Below are 15,102 nucleotides of genomic sequence, written 5' to 3'. Positions count from 1 at the left end.
CAAATCTTCTTTTCTAGAACACTGAGAAAAAGGGAAAAAAAAAATGGAAGAAATGTGAATCTAAAATCAGTTGGGCGAAATAAGTAATTTTGAAATTGAGTAACTTTTAAACACACTCAAAAGCATGCACACTGAAATTGTGACATTTTCTCCACTCTCTCACAGTTGAAGTAGTTGCACAACGGAAAAATGATCATTTTTTAATTACTAGTAAGCATATTTTGAGGAGTAATGCTATTTAGTGTCGTTGGATTACAATTCCAGTTTATGTGACGTTAATGTGGCATTAAATGATATATGAATCATTTAATTTCATATTTCATTCAGCCTCTCATCTAATGTCACCTAAACTGGAATTGTATCCCTAGTGGGATTGTATAGCATTATTCTATTTTACAAGCTTGTGATAAGTGAAAATTTATTCGTGCTATATATAATTTGTTGAAAAATCTACCATGTTGATGTATGAAATAGAATATATTGTGTATAAAAATAATTTTTTAAGTTGATTTTCTTGCATTTGTTACACAAAGAACAGTATTCTAAAAAACATAATGCATGAAAATATATGGAGGTCAAGCTTCATTGATGCGTGGTTGGGTGTGACTTAAGTGTAAAAAGAAGTAAAAAATAATTTTCTTATTTTAACTTTATTTTAAATTTTTAATCAATTTAAAAATTATATAATAATAAATACAAATTATAGTACCAAATGCAATTTTAAAAGCTTAATAAAATAAATATAGTTTCAAACAATAAATAAAATATATTATAATAGTGCTAATTGAAATATATAGAGTTTTTAATTTTTTTAATTAGTAGAAGATTGGAAAATGGTTAATTAACTTAATAAAATATAAATAACTATTTCTACAATAGTACAATATGCTATCACCAAATCAAAGGTACAATACACTATAACCAAATCAAAGTTGCAATACATTACATCTAAACCAAAGATATTCTTATCCATCATTAAAAGTTTACAACAAAATCCTTTGAGACGCCCTCTATAAATTAGCAGACCAATAAGCAAACTCGGGATCCACGAGGAGGTTAGCGAGATCAGGATTTCTGTCATAGGCCTTCTTGATCCGGTCTAAGAAGATTGCTCGGATAATACAACCTCCCTTCCAGATCCTAGCTAGTTCCCCCAATTTCAAATCCCATCCCTTTTCTTTGCTCTTCGCACGGATCAGATTCATCCCTTGTGCATAACTGCATATTTTAGATGCATATAGAGCTTTCCGAACATCATCAATTAATTTTCCCTTGTCAACCACCTGATCGGTCAGAATATCACCAAAACCACCAGATTTGAAGACTTTTGCTGCTTCTGTTCGTTCCTCCTTCAACCCACTAAGGAATCTTGAATCCAAAGAAGATTCAATAGTGGGAGCAGCAATTGATAATTCAGCGGCCTGTTGAACGGTCCACTTACCAGTACCCTTCATTCCAGTTTTATCCAAGACTTTGTCAACCAAATAGCCATCTCCCTTATCATCCTTAATGCTGAAAATATCTGCAGTGATTTCAATCAAGAAACTTAAAAGCTCCCCCTTGTTCCATTCTGCAAAAACATTTTGTAGTTCCTCATTTGACAGTTTTCCTACTGATTTCAGCACATCATAAGCCTCAGAAATCAGCTGCATGTCACCATACTCGATTCCATTGTGGATCATCTTAACAAAATTACCAGAACCTCCCTTTCCAATGTAAGTCACACAGGGACCACTATCTCGGACTTGGGCTGCTACTTTAAGGAGAATGTCTTCTATGTATTTATAGGCCCCAAAGGACCCTCCTGGCATCAAAGACGGTCCATTTCGAGCACCCTCTTCACCACCAGAAACTCCCATCCCAAGGTACTGAAGGCCTAATTCAGCCATGGCTTTCTCCCGTCTCTCAGTGTTCTCATACCACTCATTTCCTCCATCAATGATACAATCACCTTTCTCCATGTAAGCAGAAAGTGTTTTGATGGTCTGATCAACAGGCGCGCCTGCCTTAACAAGCATTATGATTACGCGAGGTTTCTGGATTGAATTAACAAATGATTCTGGATCGTGGAAGCCAAAAACAGGAAGATTGCCTTCCTTTTTTGCTCTTTCAACAGTCTCATCAACTTTAGATGTGGTTCGGTTGTAAACAGAGATGGGAAAGCCTTTCTCAGCGATGTTAAGGGCTAGGTTTTGTCCCATAACAGCAAGACCAGCAAGGCCTATTCTTGTTAATTTTGGAGATTGATCAGCCATTGTTCCTCCTGCCAAAACTATAACTTGTAATTTCAAAGTTGATGCAATAAATGAACAGATATTGATATGTACATAAAGAAAACATTTTTCATAACTAATATAAGTACCCTTGAAAATAATCCAATATGAATCAAAAGTAACTTTGTGAACTAGTAAAATTTAACAAGCAACCAGTGAAAACATTTCTAATGAACAGTTGTTAGTACCATTGACATAAATCTATAAGACAAGCAAGACATTTCCACTTTCTTTATTTTGCTTATTCAAAGGATGAGAAGAAGGGGAAAAAAACATACTAATATAAATTCAACCAAAGATCTATTCGCTCGTCACCCCTATAATATCCAATTCACAGAATTGGATCCTCAGCAATCAGTACACTAATCATTTTTTATAATTAAAATCTAACTAAACAATAATTTGCAAGTAATGTAACAACTGGGTGTGTGAGGCATTTCACCTCCCCTCTGGGGATTGGGATTTGGGGGCACACAAACAGGACAAAATCGCAGAAGCAGTTCTAACCTAGGACACTTAACATAAGAAGTCCCTGAATCCCCTCTCGAACAAATGAGCAAAAATTCAGTCTCATATACAATTAGAAATGTATTAGATACAACGCATCAATTAATATACAAAAAGAAACTAAATCTTATTGCCAATAAATAAGGGTTTGCGACACAAGTCCTTTTATGCTACTAAGTTAATCTATCACTAAATTCGCTGTAAGATCCAATCATTTGATACGAAAGAAGTCAAAGTCAAAGTTACATTGATCAGATCTTCTTTCTGTAATTGTTAACACGACATGATACGAAACAAATTCAACAAGATATGATCTTAATCAACTATACCCAGACTTAAACCACGTCAAGAAACAAAAGACAAATTTACAGGAAAAGGAAAATCCAAACAAATGCTAACTTCCAAATATAGAATCACTGTGCAAGTGTCCATTTCATCCAGAGAAAATAAATCAGAAATTTAAATATCCCAAACCTTTGACCGCCTAATTTGTTTAGATCAGAGGTGAATTGAGAATCCCACAGGTGCCCAGAAGAGAAAAAGATCTGTAATTCGAGGAAGATGAAAGGATAAGATCTGTAAAGCGTCTTGGGTGGTCAAATATCGCCAACAATTATATCTATTCCAAAATTTGGACTGTTGTAATGTGTTGGGTGCGGTTGGTGGGCATATGTAATTTTTTCTTCCTTTTCGGAAAAAAAGACTCAAGTACAGGAAATTTATTATCGAATTCAAACAGATGCTGACATGGTGGAATCGGATTCATCTATTTTATTTGTTTTCTTTCCATTTTTCAATGATTTCATGCCGTGTGTCGTTTGTCAAAATTTTTTGTTAACATCGTCTGTATTTATAGTATGATTATTTTTTTATCAATTATTTCCAACTAACACGTTTGTCTTTTTATTTATTTTTAATTAGTTACACCATATTTTAATGATAATAAACGTCCCCAACCTTTTCTCTTTCTTGCACTTAGCTTCCCAACTTTTTTTTTCCACACTTATCAAAATAATTGGCATATTTTATCTTTGATCATTGTTTTTGTCGGAAAAAATTTGTTAGAAGCTGTTAAAATACTTACTTACCTCTCATATTTTTGAATAAGTATAACAAATTTAAAAAATTTATTTTAATTCACATTTGGAGAATATTTGGATAAAAATCATCATTAGAAACAAGATGTACTAATTTGAATCATCGTTAGAGACAAGACACAATAATTTATTTGAAGTTGAGAAAAAGAATGCTATGAAAAAGGTTAAGAACACAAGTACAAAATGAGCAAAAATTACTGCAATTAAAATGTGATCTATATAGTGAAAACTGTTGTGTAACATAATTAGCCCCCGCCCCTTTTCCTCCGATTCTGGCTCACTTCTGTTGTCTTATTTCTTCTATCTTGATTACATGTAAATAGCTCTCCGTAAATAATCCCATGTTTGACAACTATTACAATGAGAAATTTGGGTAAATAAATTTTAAAATAGTAATTTTTGGAATAATGTGTAGTTAAAAAGAAAAAATAATAAATTTGATTTATGTGAAATATTATTTAATTGAAAAATGTGTGGTTAAAAAGAGAGAATTCTATTAAAATTTTAAAAGTAATCAAACAAGGAACATGAGAAGCATTGAAAGTCGAAACATTAATTGACTTTAGAAAAGGTCGAAAGGCCACTTATTTTGAAATTTGCTAGTCTCAGAACGAGACTCGTTTTCGCCAAAAATAGTCACAAATTGATTGTATAGTCCATTTACATAAAAGGCATGTCTAATTCACGAGAATGCTTAAATTGTTCAAAATTTGTGGAAAAACCCCCATCCGCACACCCCAAACAACCATCCCATGTGATTAGGGGAAATGTGCGTAAAGGACAAGTTTTGAAGAAGGCCGATAGAGTGGTGGATTTGCAGTTCGTTCGAAAAATAGATGCCCCAAGTTTGGTCGAAATCAATCAACAAACATAAATATACATTCCATTGCCACAAATCCTCCCCATCTCCATAGTAGCTACCCAATGTTAAAATCCATTTGGCTGAGAGTTCTGACGGCTAAAACACGATGCCACGATTATCACAGACGATCTTTACCACTTGCTCAAGTTCAAACCATGTCGAGGTAACAAAATAAAAAAAATAAAAAAAAAATGCCTAACAAAACAACAAAATTTCAGTGGAGAAGATAGCTCTTGAGCTTCGCTCTCGAACTTACAATGATAACAAAAGTGATGAAGTTTAGTAGATGACTGTGACATGATTTTTTTTTTTTTTTCTTTTTTTAAATTGGGTTACCTCGACTTGTCGTGGTTAAGGATGTGATAATTAATTTACATCCCAAAATTGCACATCTGCACAAATTCCATCTCATTATCAACGTATTTAGTCCAGAGATGCTTGTAATTGTTCATAGCAATATCCAGCCAAGGTTTCATGTCTCCACTGAAATGGATGACAGCAGCCCTATTAATGTCGTCCATGCTAATACTTGGGTTGATCCCAAGGCCAAAAACGTGCCATGATTTGTCCAATAACTTGGTCGATGAGTAGAAAGTAACAAGCCCAGCTGGTAGTGTCCCTAACTGCCATAGCATTCGATCCTCGTTCTGTCCAATTGTTAGCGAAAACCATTCCGTAAGTGAAATACTAAAAATGGATGAAAATGCCAAATTTGTTTCAAGTAAAAAGAAGGAAAGATAATAAATCACTGCAGAATAAAGCATTTACCAATTCCTGCCAATAATGGTATTGCTCAGTGCATTTCTGTTGCCGCCAAGCATCAAGGTCAAACATATTCATGCCAAATGCCCATGCACAAGCCCGTGGATTGAACTTCTCCTTAACGAGGGGGTGAGAAAAGTTCAAATATTCAGCATAGCGACGGAAAGACCCAAAGCAGGTATCAACTGCTCCATTTACTTTTCCATCCATGTCCACGCTCCATAAGGAAGTCAAATCCTTCTGAACTACAGTATCATCATCCAGAAACAAAATCTTGCGTAGATTTGGATACATTTCAGGCAAGTAGAACCGAAGGTGATTCAGCATTGATAAGTACTTGGGGTTTCTATACTTCATGTTGTTCACATCTTTCGTGGCATTCTCAGCCCTGTTCTCAAAGTAAAATTTCCGTAAACTCACAGATTTGAGCTGCTTGAACACTGGTGCATATGAGGAATCCAAGAACTTGAATTCATCCACTGATTTGATCTCAATATGGGCTCGCCCTTGTACTGGTCTCATCCTAAACCAAACCTTCGTCGCAGCTAGATTCATCCTATCAGTAACAATATGGATAACATGCTTCCATGGCTCCTCTGCATTCTTGACAATGGAGTTCACTACCACGGAAATTGCAATCACATTATCAGAAAATATAGCATAATGGTATAACCTTGGGTCCTCGAACTCAGTCTTGGGCTCATCGTCAATGTACTTTTCAGGATGAGCTATTCTCTCCTCCATGAGACGCATTGCAAGACAATGCAAACTCTTTGGAGTAGATTTTGCCGCAATCATGCTGGTAAATGCACCACTCTTCTTGGCCTTCAAAAGCAACTCATTGACCGCAAAAATCGTATCCTTCAATTTCTGAATCTTAAACTGATTGTCATAGGATTCCTTGGACTCAACAATCATTAACCTAGCAATCTTGACTTTATCCTTAACTTCCTTCTCGAACTGCCTCAACACATCCTCATCCACTGGTCCATCAGATTCAAATAACACTTTGCGGTAGGTCTCTTTCAGTTGAAGGTCTGAGAAATTCTTAGCCAAATTGTCAAACATCTTAAGCTGCCTAGAGATCTCAATCTTGAGCCTCCTAGCATATGAGGAATAAGCATTCACTAGGGCAATGTGATTATTTGCTTGATTATATATCAAATCTAACCTAGTCTTCAAAGGATCGGACTGCAAAGACAAAAAGGTTCGGTGCACATAAGCATTTCCAATAATCTCTGTTGCCAAATAATATTTCATTTACACTATCTACTTTAATTTCAAATTCGAACTGGACTTCATTTTCTTTGTTTCTCATTAATTTTTTATAATCAGATTCTGGATAACGCTACAAATGATTTGTATCAAGTACACCAACATGTTATTTTCATTCTACTTATTGACGTCCAAATTCAAACTGGAATATGTAGTTTGTTTTAACTTATTAAAACTTAACTGAACATAAAATTGAACACGTTCGCTAGTATTATCTACGCGAACGATATTCAATAAGCAGCAAGACTAATTTATCAGTAAACTCAAACAAATGCATATAGATTCATACATCATATATGATAGGGGAATAAATGAGCTTACGGAGTCGGGGTGGGAGGGTTGCGAGGAGAATAGAACGGAGAAAGTAGCAAGGAACAGGAGTGTTAACATGGCGGATACGAATATTCGGTAGCTGAAGAAATTACGGAGTCCGGATCCGCCGCCGGGAGCGATTCGTCCACCCCTAACCGCCATCGCCATAAGAATTCCCTGAATAGATCTATGTAAATTCCGGCGACGGTATCTATACCCTATAGATATCACTGTTTATCGATATGTTACAGAAATATGTTGTAATTGCCGTGATTATACGTCTGTGTGATCGGCAACAGATACCTAGGGCTTTTATTTGTACTCTGGATTTGAGCTCTGTGTGTGTGTGTGAGAGAGAGAGAGAGAGAGAGAGAGAGAGAGGAGAACTGGAGCGAGTAGGAGAAGTGACTGGTCAGTGGTCCGACCCGCGTTTCGTCGGTGGGTTTTTCCCTGAATGATTAGACCTGCTTTCTCTTTTAACTATAATTTATTAGTTTTTCTCAACATTTTAACTATACATTCACAAAAATAACATTTTAAAAAATCTTTATCAAACAACCGCTAAATTTCAAGATGGTTCTCTCTTGTTTCAAGAACTGAATTCAGCACGCATAGAGCGTGAGTTTTTTTTTGTGAATGATGACCTCGAGCGAGTTAATTATGCCCATGGTCACCTTAATTTTTTCTGTACAGAGAAATTACTGTTAGAACTGTGCCAGACGTTATAGCATCTAGTGCATGTTGTCTGTTTTTTTTTTTTTTTAATCGATAGATTTTCTTCAAGTGTCTTCTGTATAATATTTGGCAGACATTTTTTGTACATATAACAGCTTTGTAATTATTTTAGGGTAACGATTAGTTAAGTTTTTAAATACATCAATAATCACTCCGTAAAAATATTCAATATGTCATCGATGCAATTTATTACATTAAGTTAGCAAAATTGCTTTATAAAAAATGGAGGTTTACCATATGGTTTAAGTACAAAAATCTTCCCAAATCTAAAACTACACTACATCTTTCTTCTGAATGTATTTAATTTTCAACTCCTAAATTTAATTGAATTAACGTAATAAATTATATTGTTTGGTGACATATTGTCACTTAACGACGTCGTATATGATTTATTGTTTGTTTTTAATCGAATAACCATTAGTGTAATATTTATAAACTTGAGTGGTTATTACGGTAGAAACTAGAAAGATAACTTCACTAACTATTGACATATTGACGCCAAAATAAAAATAAAAATGATCAATGCCGTAATTTACCCCATTTCAGGCCGGTTCTTACAAAAATCATTTAACCCAAATAATTACATACTACTAAGTCCTTATTTGAAAGTGATTATACGAAAATTACATTTTTCTCACTCTCATTTTAACGTAAGTTCAAAAAAATAAAAAATAAAAAATCATGTTTTCACATAATTTTTTCCTTTTTTAAGGGATAATTGCAGAAGAAGCCCCAAGCCTTTTAAATACTAGCAGATTTTCCCCTAACATTTCATTTATTGCAGTCTTCACCCCAAAACTCTTAAAACGTTGCATCTGAAGCCCTTTTAGATGGAATCTCTCCAATTTATTAGTTAATTTGATCTAAAAAGGTGATTTTGACAACATTTTACTTTTTAGGTCAAACTAAGGTTAAATTGGACAGATTTCATCCAAAAGGGCCTCAGATACAACGTTTCAAAAGGTTTGAGGTGACAGCTGTAACAAATGAAAGATTAAGAAAAAGTCTATTAGTATTTAAAAAGTTTGAGACTTCTGCTGCAATTATCTTTTTTATTTATTTTTTATTTTAACTATACGTTCTCTAAAAACTCCACTTTAGAAATACACAAACATACGAGCTCGAGTCTAAAATAATAAAATCGATCGTATTCTATTACTTCTATGCGTTGTAGCATTTTCTTTGTATTGAGAAATAATGTAACTTTATATAATCCTCATTTCTCTTGAATAAAATAATAGATATACAACAACTTCTTGTATAAAAATAAAAATAATATTATAAATTGTTTTTATATGAAATAAAAGGTAGATTAATCTTTTTGAATGAACAAGATCGCACGATCCTCTGATTAATAGTCCTACTGTTTGAAGACAAGTGATAAGGTGTCTTGAATGGAATTCTGGACTTTTTGGAAACTTTATTTGCTTGAAACTAGGAGTCATGGACTTAACGTTGCTTTGAATCTTCGAGACTTGAACTTGTTTGGATTTAAAAAAGATGTTGATCTCTTTAGATTCTCGAATTTGGACTTAAGAGATCTTATTCTCTTCTTCCATTAGAATTTTCTTCAAACTTCATTTTGGACCGGTGATTTTTCTCGTGCACTTCAACTTATGATTATTTCTTGGACATTAGCTATTTATAAAAAGGATTTTTTTTAATCATATTTAATTATATTCAAATTAATTATTAAATGTAAATATGAATTTTTGAAAAAGTAAGATCAGCCTCTTACATGGGCTTTTCTAAATCAATTGGGTTGGTAGACTTTATAGACTTTGATAAATTTAATGGGTCATAAATGTAATAGTAACCCAATTCATTTTATTATTATTTTTAATGTCTATAATATTGTAATGATAGATTAGTTAATAATAACGTGCACGGCCCTCCATCTATAAATGCCAGAACGTAAAAGCCCTTCCATAATCAGATGTAATTTATAAGACTCTAAACAAGTTTATGCCTATGTTTGTTGTTCGTCAAAATCTGATAAAAATTAAGTCAATAACTGATTTTAACCATTAATTGGTGAAGATTCATAATTTTTGAACTATATATTTCATCTACACTTATCAAAACTTACTAAAAATTGATTTTAATTTGCATCAAACTGTGGCTATAGAATGTAACATATAGATAATATATAATTAAATTGATTTAACATGTGTCTCGCTAGATATGTGAATTATAATTAATAACAGTTATAAATATGCGATTGAAATTAATGTTTGACTAGATTTATAATATCCTGATTAAATTGAAAAAAAATGAAAAATGTTTAGTTTGGAGGTCTGTACATTTATGTTTGAGTAATGCTATGTAATCCCGATGGGGTTGCTATCCAATTTAGGTGTCACTAGATGATATGTTAAATAAAATGTAAAATTAAATTAGTTATATAATTTCATCTATTATTTTCACATTAACACCATTTAAACTAGGGTTACAATTGGGCTAAATAACATTATTCTTTATGTTTAATTTTTTTTTTTTCACGAAGTTGTGGAATTGACGAAACCTATTTTATGCCGTTGACTCTTCTGTTTACCATACAGAAATGGTTGCATTAACACATTCAGCTTTTCTTAGTATTGAACTCTAATGCGTCTTTTGTCTACATTTATTAGAAAGTTGAGAACTAAATAGTTAAATTATTACAGGCACGTTCGATGTAAATAATTTTAGAATACATTTTGTGAAAATTATTATTATTATTATTATTTGGTAGAATGTGGTTAAAAGTAGGGAAAAAATATGAATTCATATACAAAAATATTTTTATTGAGAGATTGTGTGATGAAAATAAGTTTTCAATTATCTTTATCAAACATAGACTACATTTCAAGTATCCACCAAATAAATTCTTTGACCTTTTTTTTTTTATCGTTTTTGAATGAAATTAGGGTCCGTTTGATTGCAAAAATAGAATTGAATTGCTTAAAAAATGAATTTTAGGGAATTGAATTGCCTAGAATTATTTTCCTGAGAATTGTAAATTATTGTGTTTGATTGGTATAATTTTTTCACGTGGAAAATGTTGAAATAAAAATATTTTTTGATGATCGTTTGGTTTTGTTTTACATGAAATTGTCAATTAAAGGGATATATTTTACTGGTATTGGGGATTAAATTTGTTTCCATTGCCAACACAAAAAATAAATATAAAATTTTAAGAAATCATCTATTTTTTTGTGTTCGTTTGATTTTATTTTACATGAAAATTGTCATTTAAAGGGAAAATATCACCTAGAAAAGAAAATATTTTTCATCTTTTGTGGAAAATAAAAACCACCTCTACCAAAAGAAAATATTTTCCTTAAAAACAAGAAAAATTAGGCATATTTTCAAAAGTCGAAAAATGTTTTCCATGGAAAAAAAATAGCAATCAAACACTAAAAATAAAAATTTGGGTGAAAAATTGATATTTTTCATGGAAAATAAATATAATCAAACACACTGTTAATGTTTTCATCCTAGACTTGGTAATTCCAAAATTATCATCTTCTACCTCAAACGAATGGGTGGGTCTTACCATGTGAAAGATTTGCAACTTCCATCAGTAACCACATAGACCTCTCATCTGTTTTCAAATATCTCTGAAACATCAATTCCAAACTTAAATTTCTCCGTCCAACGGAAACAATGGTGAAACAAGACTAACATGATTGCAACTGGGAGAGACCCACCATACACTATGTTCCCTTAATACCCAGTAAGGGATATTGGAGCAATCGAGGTTTCTCTGACTTTGCTGGGCTGGCCCCTATTGCCACAGATCATAATTTTTTAGTAGGAAATGCTCTTACAAAATCATTTTCGTCTTCCTTCTGTTAGTTTATACTACGAACCAACTCGTCCACAAAATCCTTCTGCAAGTACATTTCGTGCTTTCTCTATTGTATTTCACCTGCAAGAACCGATAATCCACTTCTGGTAATATTGCATAGAGATCTAAGAAACTCTCATTCTTTTTCTTAATTTTTTGGTTCCTGTTTTTGCTCTTTTATATAAATTCCATAATTTGCAAATCTAAACGTGAATAGTGCAATCATTGTGAAAATTATGTGATGGGCCAGTCCCCGTTTTATCACATACTTCCTGTGTATGAAGTGTGTTCGCCACACGTAGACTTGTGTTGTGTTGTTTACATGAACACTGACACAGACCGACCTTAGTGAATGCAAAAATCTATTTTCATGGAGGAATTCATGTCTAGAATCCTTATCCAGTAAAGACAAGAGTGATATGTTATATAGGACATTATTTAACCGATACTTCAACTCAGAGAAATAAAACAGAAATATAATATTTCTTAATGATGCCCCGAAGAAAAGAAGAGACAAGGAAAACAAAAATCACTGCTGCTTCGTCTCAACAAGGCAAATTTTCAGAAATCAAGAACTGCAGGTTGAATAATTATTTTTGTCTTTAAGGCAAATCATTGTAGGGATCATCATCAAGATCTCTCAGGCTAGGATAGGGACTATTGAGCTGCATGTCAGCCAGCATTTGGCGAAGCCCTGAAGCTTCTTCTTTGAGTCGAGAATTTTCCTGGACGACTCGATCATGGTTCTCCGAGACATGGTTCAGTGTGTCTATCAGTTGTCGATTCTCATTTCGAAGCCAGACAACCTGTGACCAAAGCTCGTCCAAGTGCTTTTGTTTTCGCATACGTGATCTTCGTGCAGATTCCCGGTTAGAAATCATTCTTCTCTGCTTCCTCTCGTTTATTATACTTAGCTGTTGCTCATCCGCTTCGTCAGAAGTTGAGTTACTGCTGAAACATGTTGATTGAGGATTGAATTCTTGAAATTGAGGCGTCATCTGAAATTGATATAGAGATTTCGAAAATCTGTTCAACTGATATCCTGCCATGTTGTTATCAATCGTGTCAAAATGGGTCGGGTACTGAGTTGGGTTTGAAGGACGTAGATAATGAATCCCCGTAACCTCACTGGATTGCATTGTATTTGTGGATAAATATGACCTCAGTGGATATCAGGTAGAAGTTGTTGGTAGAAGGCGAAGAGAAACATGAGAAGAGGGACTATTATATAGCATTGAAAGAGGCTGTGTGGCCCCATTCTATCACTATGAGTAATAGAGTTCCTCGAAGATGAGACCACATTACTATGATTCCAAACACATGTATGCACTTACTTAGTATCATAACTTTGCATGATTCAAAAGACTGTGTTGAAAATTATAGAACTTAATTCTATTATGCCAAATACAATTAATTTGAAGAAAGAAAAATTAATAATAAAGAACATACAAGATTTATAGATATTAGTTCTAACGTCTTTTCTCCCTGTTATAGTAATTCACTATGATGAATAAAAGGTTTACAAAAGAAAATTGCAATCCTATCTTTTCTCTCTCTTTTTAATGATAATAATAAAGTTTAAGGATGATTCAATATTTATAAAATAAAATCGAATTATACAGGTACTCCAATTTATTAATAGAATTTTACAAGAATATAAATTCCTAAAAAATAATTAGATTAATTTGAAAGAAAAGGTTTTTTTTTTTTTTTTTTTTTTTTTTTAAGGGGGGGCCCCCCCCCCCCCCCTCCTTCATCCCCGGGAGGGGGACCTCTTGCCACCCTTCAACCCGCACAGCGAACTCATTGGGAGGTCGATTACCAACTAGCTCTGGGAAGTGGCAATAGTTAGGATAGATAATAAATAAATTTCACAACATAACAACATGTACATATCAAGTCTGTCTTTTGTCCATGGTATTCAATGGATACATGTATACATGTGTTGCCATGAAACATGAATACATAATCTAGGCCAATCTATTAGTTGAGTTGTGATAATCTTTTCCCCAAAAAAAATGCTTACATCATTGAGAGGGAGAGATTATTGTGGGGGCTATAATTATTCAACTTGGGAATGTTTAGGAAGAAAAAAAGTTATGTAGGATTTTTAGGATACGTTTAGTGACATACAGGAATTGGAGAAAAAGGGAGGTATTGGGTTGGGAAGGCAATTCCATTTCCAAAATTAGAAATATTGTATGAAGAAATTAGTGACTCCACGACTACTTTTTGCAGTATCATCTTAGATCATCATGTACTCTTTATTTTGATCATATCATAAATCCAAATTAATTATATTGACTTTTTATTGCAAAGTATTTATAATAGTGAAAATGAGTATTTCACTGTTTTCAAGTTTTGTTGTTCGGTAGAATGAACCATTTACATTTCCCCTTGTAGCTGAATATTTGCCTAACAATCAGAAATGAGAGTCTTCGAAAATAATTGAAATTTAGCTCTTGATTCAACTATCTTGTAGATAGTTGATATTTATTTTTTACTACAAAAATATTGTATAGTCAGTCATATCACATCGTTGCTGCTTAGCAACAGTGATATGATACATCAACTAATTGATGGATCATTTAATTCGTGAGATCTACCATGAACTTATTTACCAATTAATTAATGTGCAAGTCATTGTTGCTTAGTTAATCCTCTCTGTGTGTGTGTGTGTGTGTGTGTGTGTGTGTGTGTGTGAGTATGCACGTATATACATATTGAGTGATTCGGGTGGAGGGAGAGATTTGTGTTCAAATTGAATGGATTTATTATACAGCCTCATATGGGAGGTGCATTTACTGATGATTTTATTTGTATTGATAAACTATTTCTAGAATTATTATAGATATTTTCATGCCCTTAATGACACTTTTCGAAGGAGGACCAAACACTATTGTACCGGTTAGAAAGAAAGAAAAATGAAAAATATAAATTGAAAACAAAGTAGGAAGGTGTTGTGCACTTTGAATAGATGTAAACCTGACAAATTACCATTTTTATTCAGTTTGTAAAGATGTTGTATGGTTGGTGGGGAGGATAGGAAGGTGGTATTGAAATTCATTTTTCCCACTAATCAAAAGAAGCTTATAATGCATCAAGAAACCATAATCCCATGGAGCCTCCTAACATATTGAGTGGCCAAAATGGCCTATTCTATCATTAGACAGATTTTGACTCCTCTTTCTTTTCTTGTTCTTCCTTTAATGAGTTTAGTTGAATACAATACATCATGAGTGAGTCAATTGGTACTTGTATTGCTTCCTTTAGGGATTACCATTTTTCTCCATATCAATGATACACTAACTATATGGTATATACACTAGCCAGTTTGATTTTGCTACAAATCTAATTTTTAGCAAATTTAGATAAAAGCTGATAAAACCTGTAATCCATTAAATACGTGATTGGAAAAAAAAAATGGAGAATATTCAAGAATAAGAA

General features: G+C 33.2%; 3 protein-coding genes across 4 annotated transcripts; all 3 read right to left on the bottom strand.

The window, feature by feature from the left end:
* Positions 1-1,010: 1,010 nt before the first annotated feature.
* On the bottom strand, positions 1,011-3,491 carry LOC111366911 (6-phosphogluconate dehydrogenase, decarboxylating 3-like). Its single transcript, XM_022987592.1, has 2 exons — positions 3,255-3,491; positions 1,011-2,263 (listed from the first exon to the last, which is right to left on the bottom strand). The coding sequence occupies exon 2, from the start codon at positions 2,253-2,255 to the stop codon at positions 1,011-1,013; it is 1,245 nt and encodes a 414-aa protein (XP_022843360.1). The 5' UTR covers positions 2,256-2,263; positions 3,255-3,491.
* A 1,189-nt stretch (positions 3,492-4,680) lies between these two features.
* LOC111367899 (probable galacturonosyltransferase 9) lies at positions 4,681-7,551 on the bottom strand. Of its 2 annotated transcripts, none has more exons than XM_022989005.1 (3): positions 7,098-7,551; positions 5,508-6,692; positions 4,681-5,386 (listed from the first exon to the last, which is right to left on the bottom strand). In XM_022989005.1, exons 1-3 carry the CDS (start codon positions 7,254-7,256, stop codon positions 5,111-5,113), a joined length of 1,620 nt encoding a protein of 539 aa, XP_022844773.1. In that variant the 5' UTR covers positions 7,257-7,551; the 3' UTR covers positions 4,681-5,110. The 2 variants fall into 2 exon arrangements, with proteins under 2 accessions (XP_022844773.1, XP_022844775.1); XM_022989007.1 differs by having other exon boundaries at positions 5,508-6,603; positions 7,098-7,550.
* A 4,507-nt stretch (positions 7,552-12,058) lies between these two features.
* LOC111367898 (basic leucine zipper 43-like) lies at positions 12,059-12,977 on the bottom strand. Its single transcript, XM_022989004.1, has one exon. The coding sequence runs from the start codon at positions 12,792-12,794 to the stop codon at positions 12,258-12,260; it is 537 nt and encodes a 178-aa protein (XP_022844772.1). The 5' UTR covers positions 12,795-12,977; the 3' UTR covers positions 12,059-12,257.
* Between the last annotated feature and the right edge of the window lie 2,125 nt (positions 12,978-15,102).

Source organism: Olea europaea, chromosome 18 (assembly GCF_002742605.1).
Source record: "Olea europaea var. sylvestris chromosome 18, O_europaea_v1, whole genome shotgun sequence".
Classification (NCBI taxonomy): Eukaryota; Viridiplantae; Streptophyta; class Magnoliopsida; order Lamiales; family Oleaceae; genus Olea; species Olea europaea.
Note: the sequence above shows the minus strand (reverse complement) of the source record. Positions and strands in the feature narration are given on the sequence as shown.

Bases quoted from the DNA above. Each gene is read 5' to 3' on its own strand.
- LOC111366911 (XM_022987592.1), bottom strand. From the start codon at position 2,255: ATGGCTGATCAATCTCCAAAATTAACAAGAATAGGCCTTGCTGGTCTT.
- LOC111367899 (XM_022989005.1), bottom strand. From the start codon at position 7,256: ATGGCGATGGCGGTTAGGGGTGGACGAATCGCTCCCGGCGGCGGATCC. The intron at 6,693-7,097 runs GTAAGCTCATTT...TTGTCTTTGCAG, and splicing joins AACCCTCCCACCCCGACTCC to TCCGATCCTTTGAAGACTAG. The intron at 5,387-5,507 runs GTAAATGCTTTA...ACAATTGGACAG, and splicing joins ACCATTATTGGCAGGAATTG to AACGAGGATCGAATGCTATG.
- LOC111367898 (XM_022989004.1), bottom strand. From the start codon at position 12,794: ATGCAATCCAGTGAGGTTACGGGGATTCATTATCTACGTCCTTCAAAC.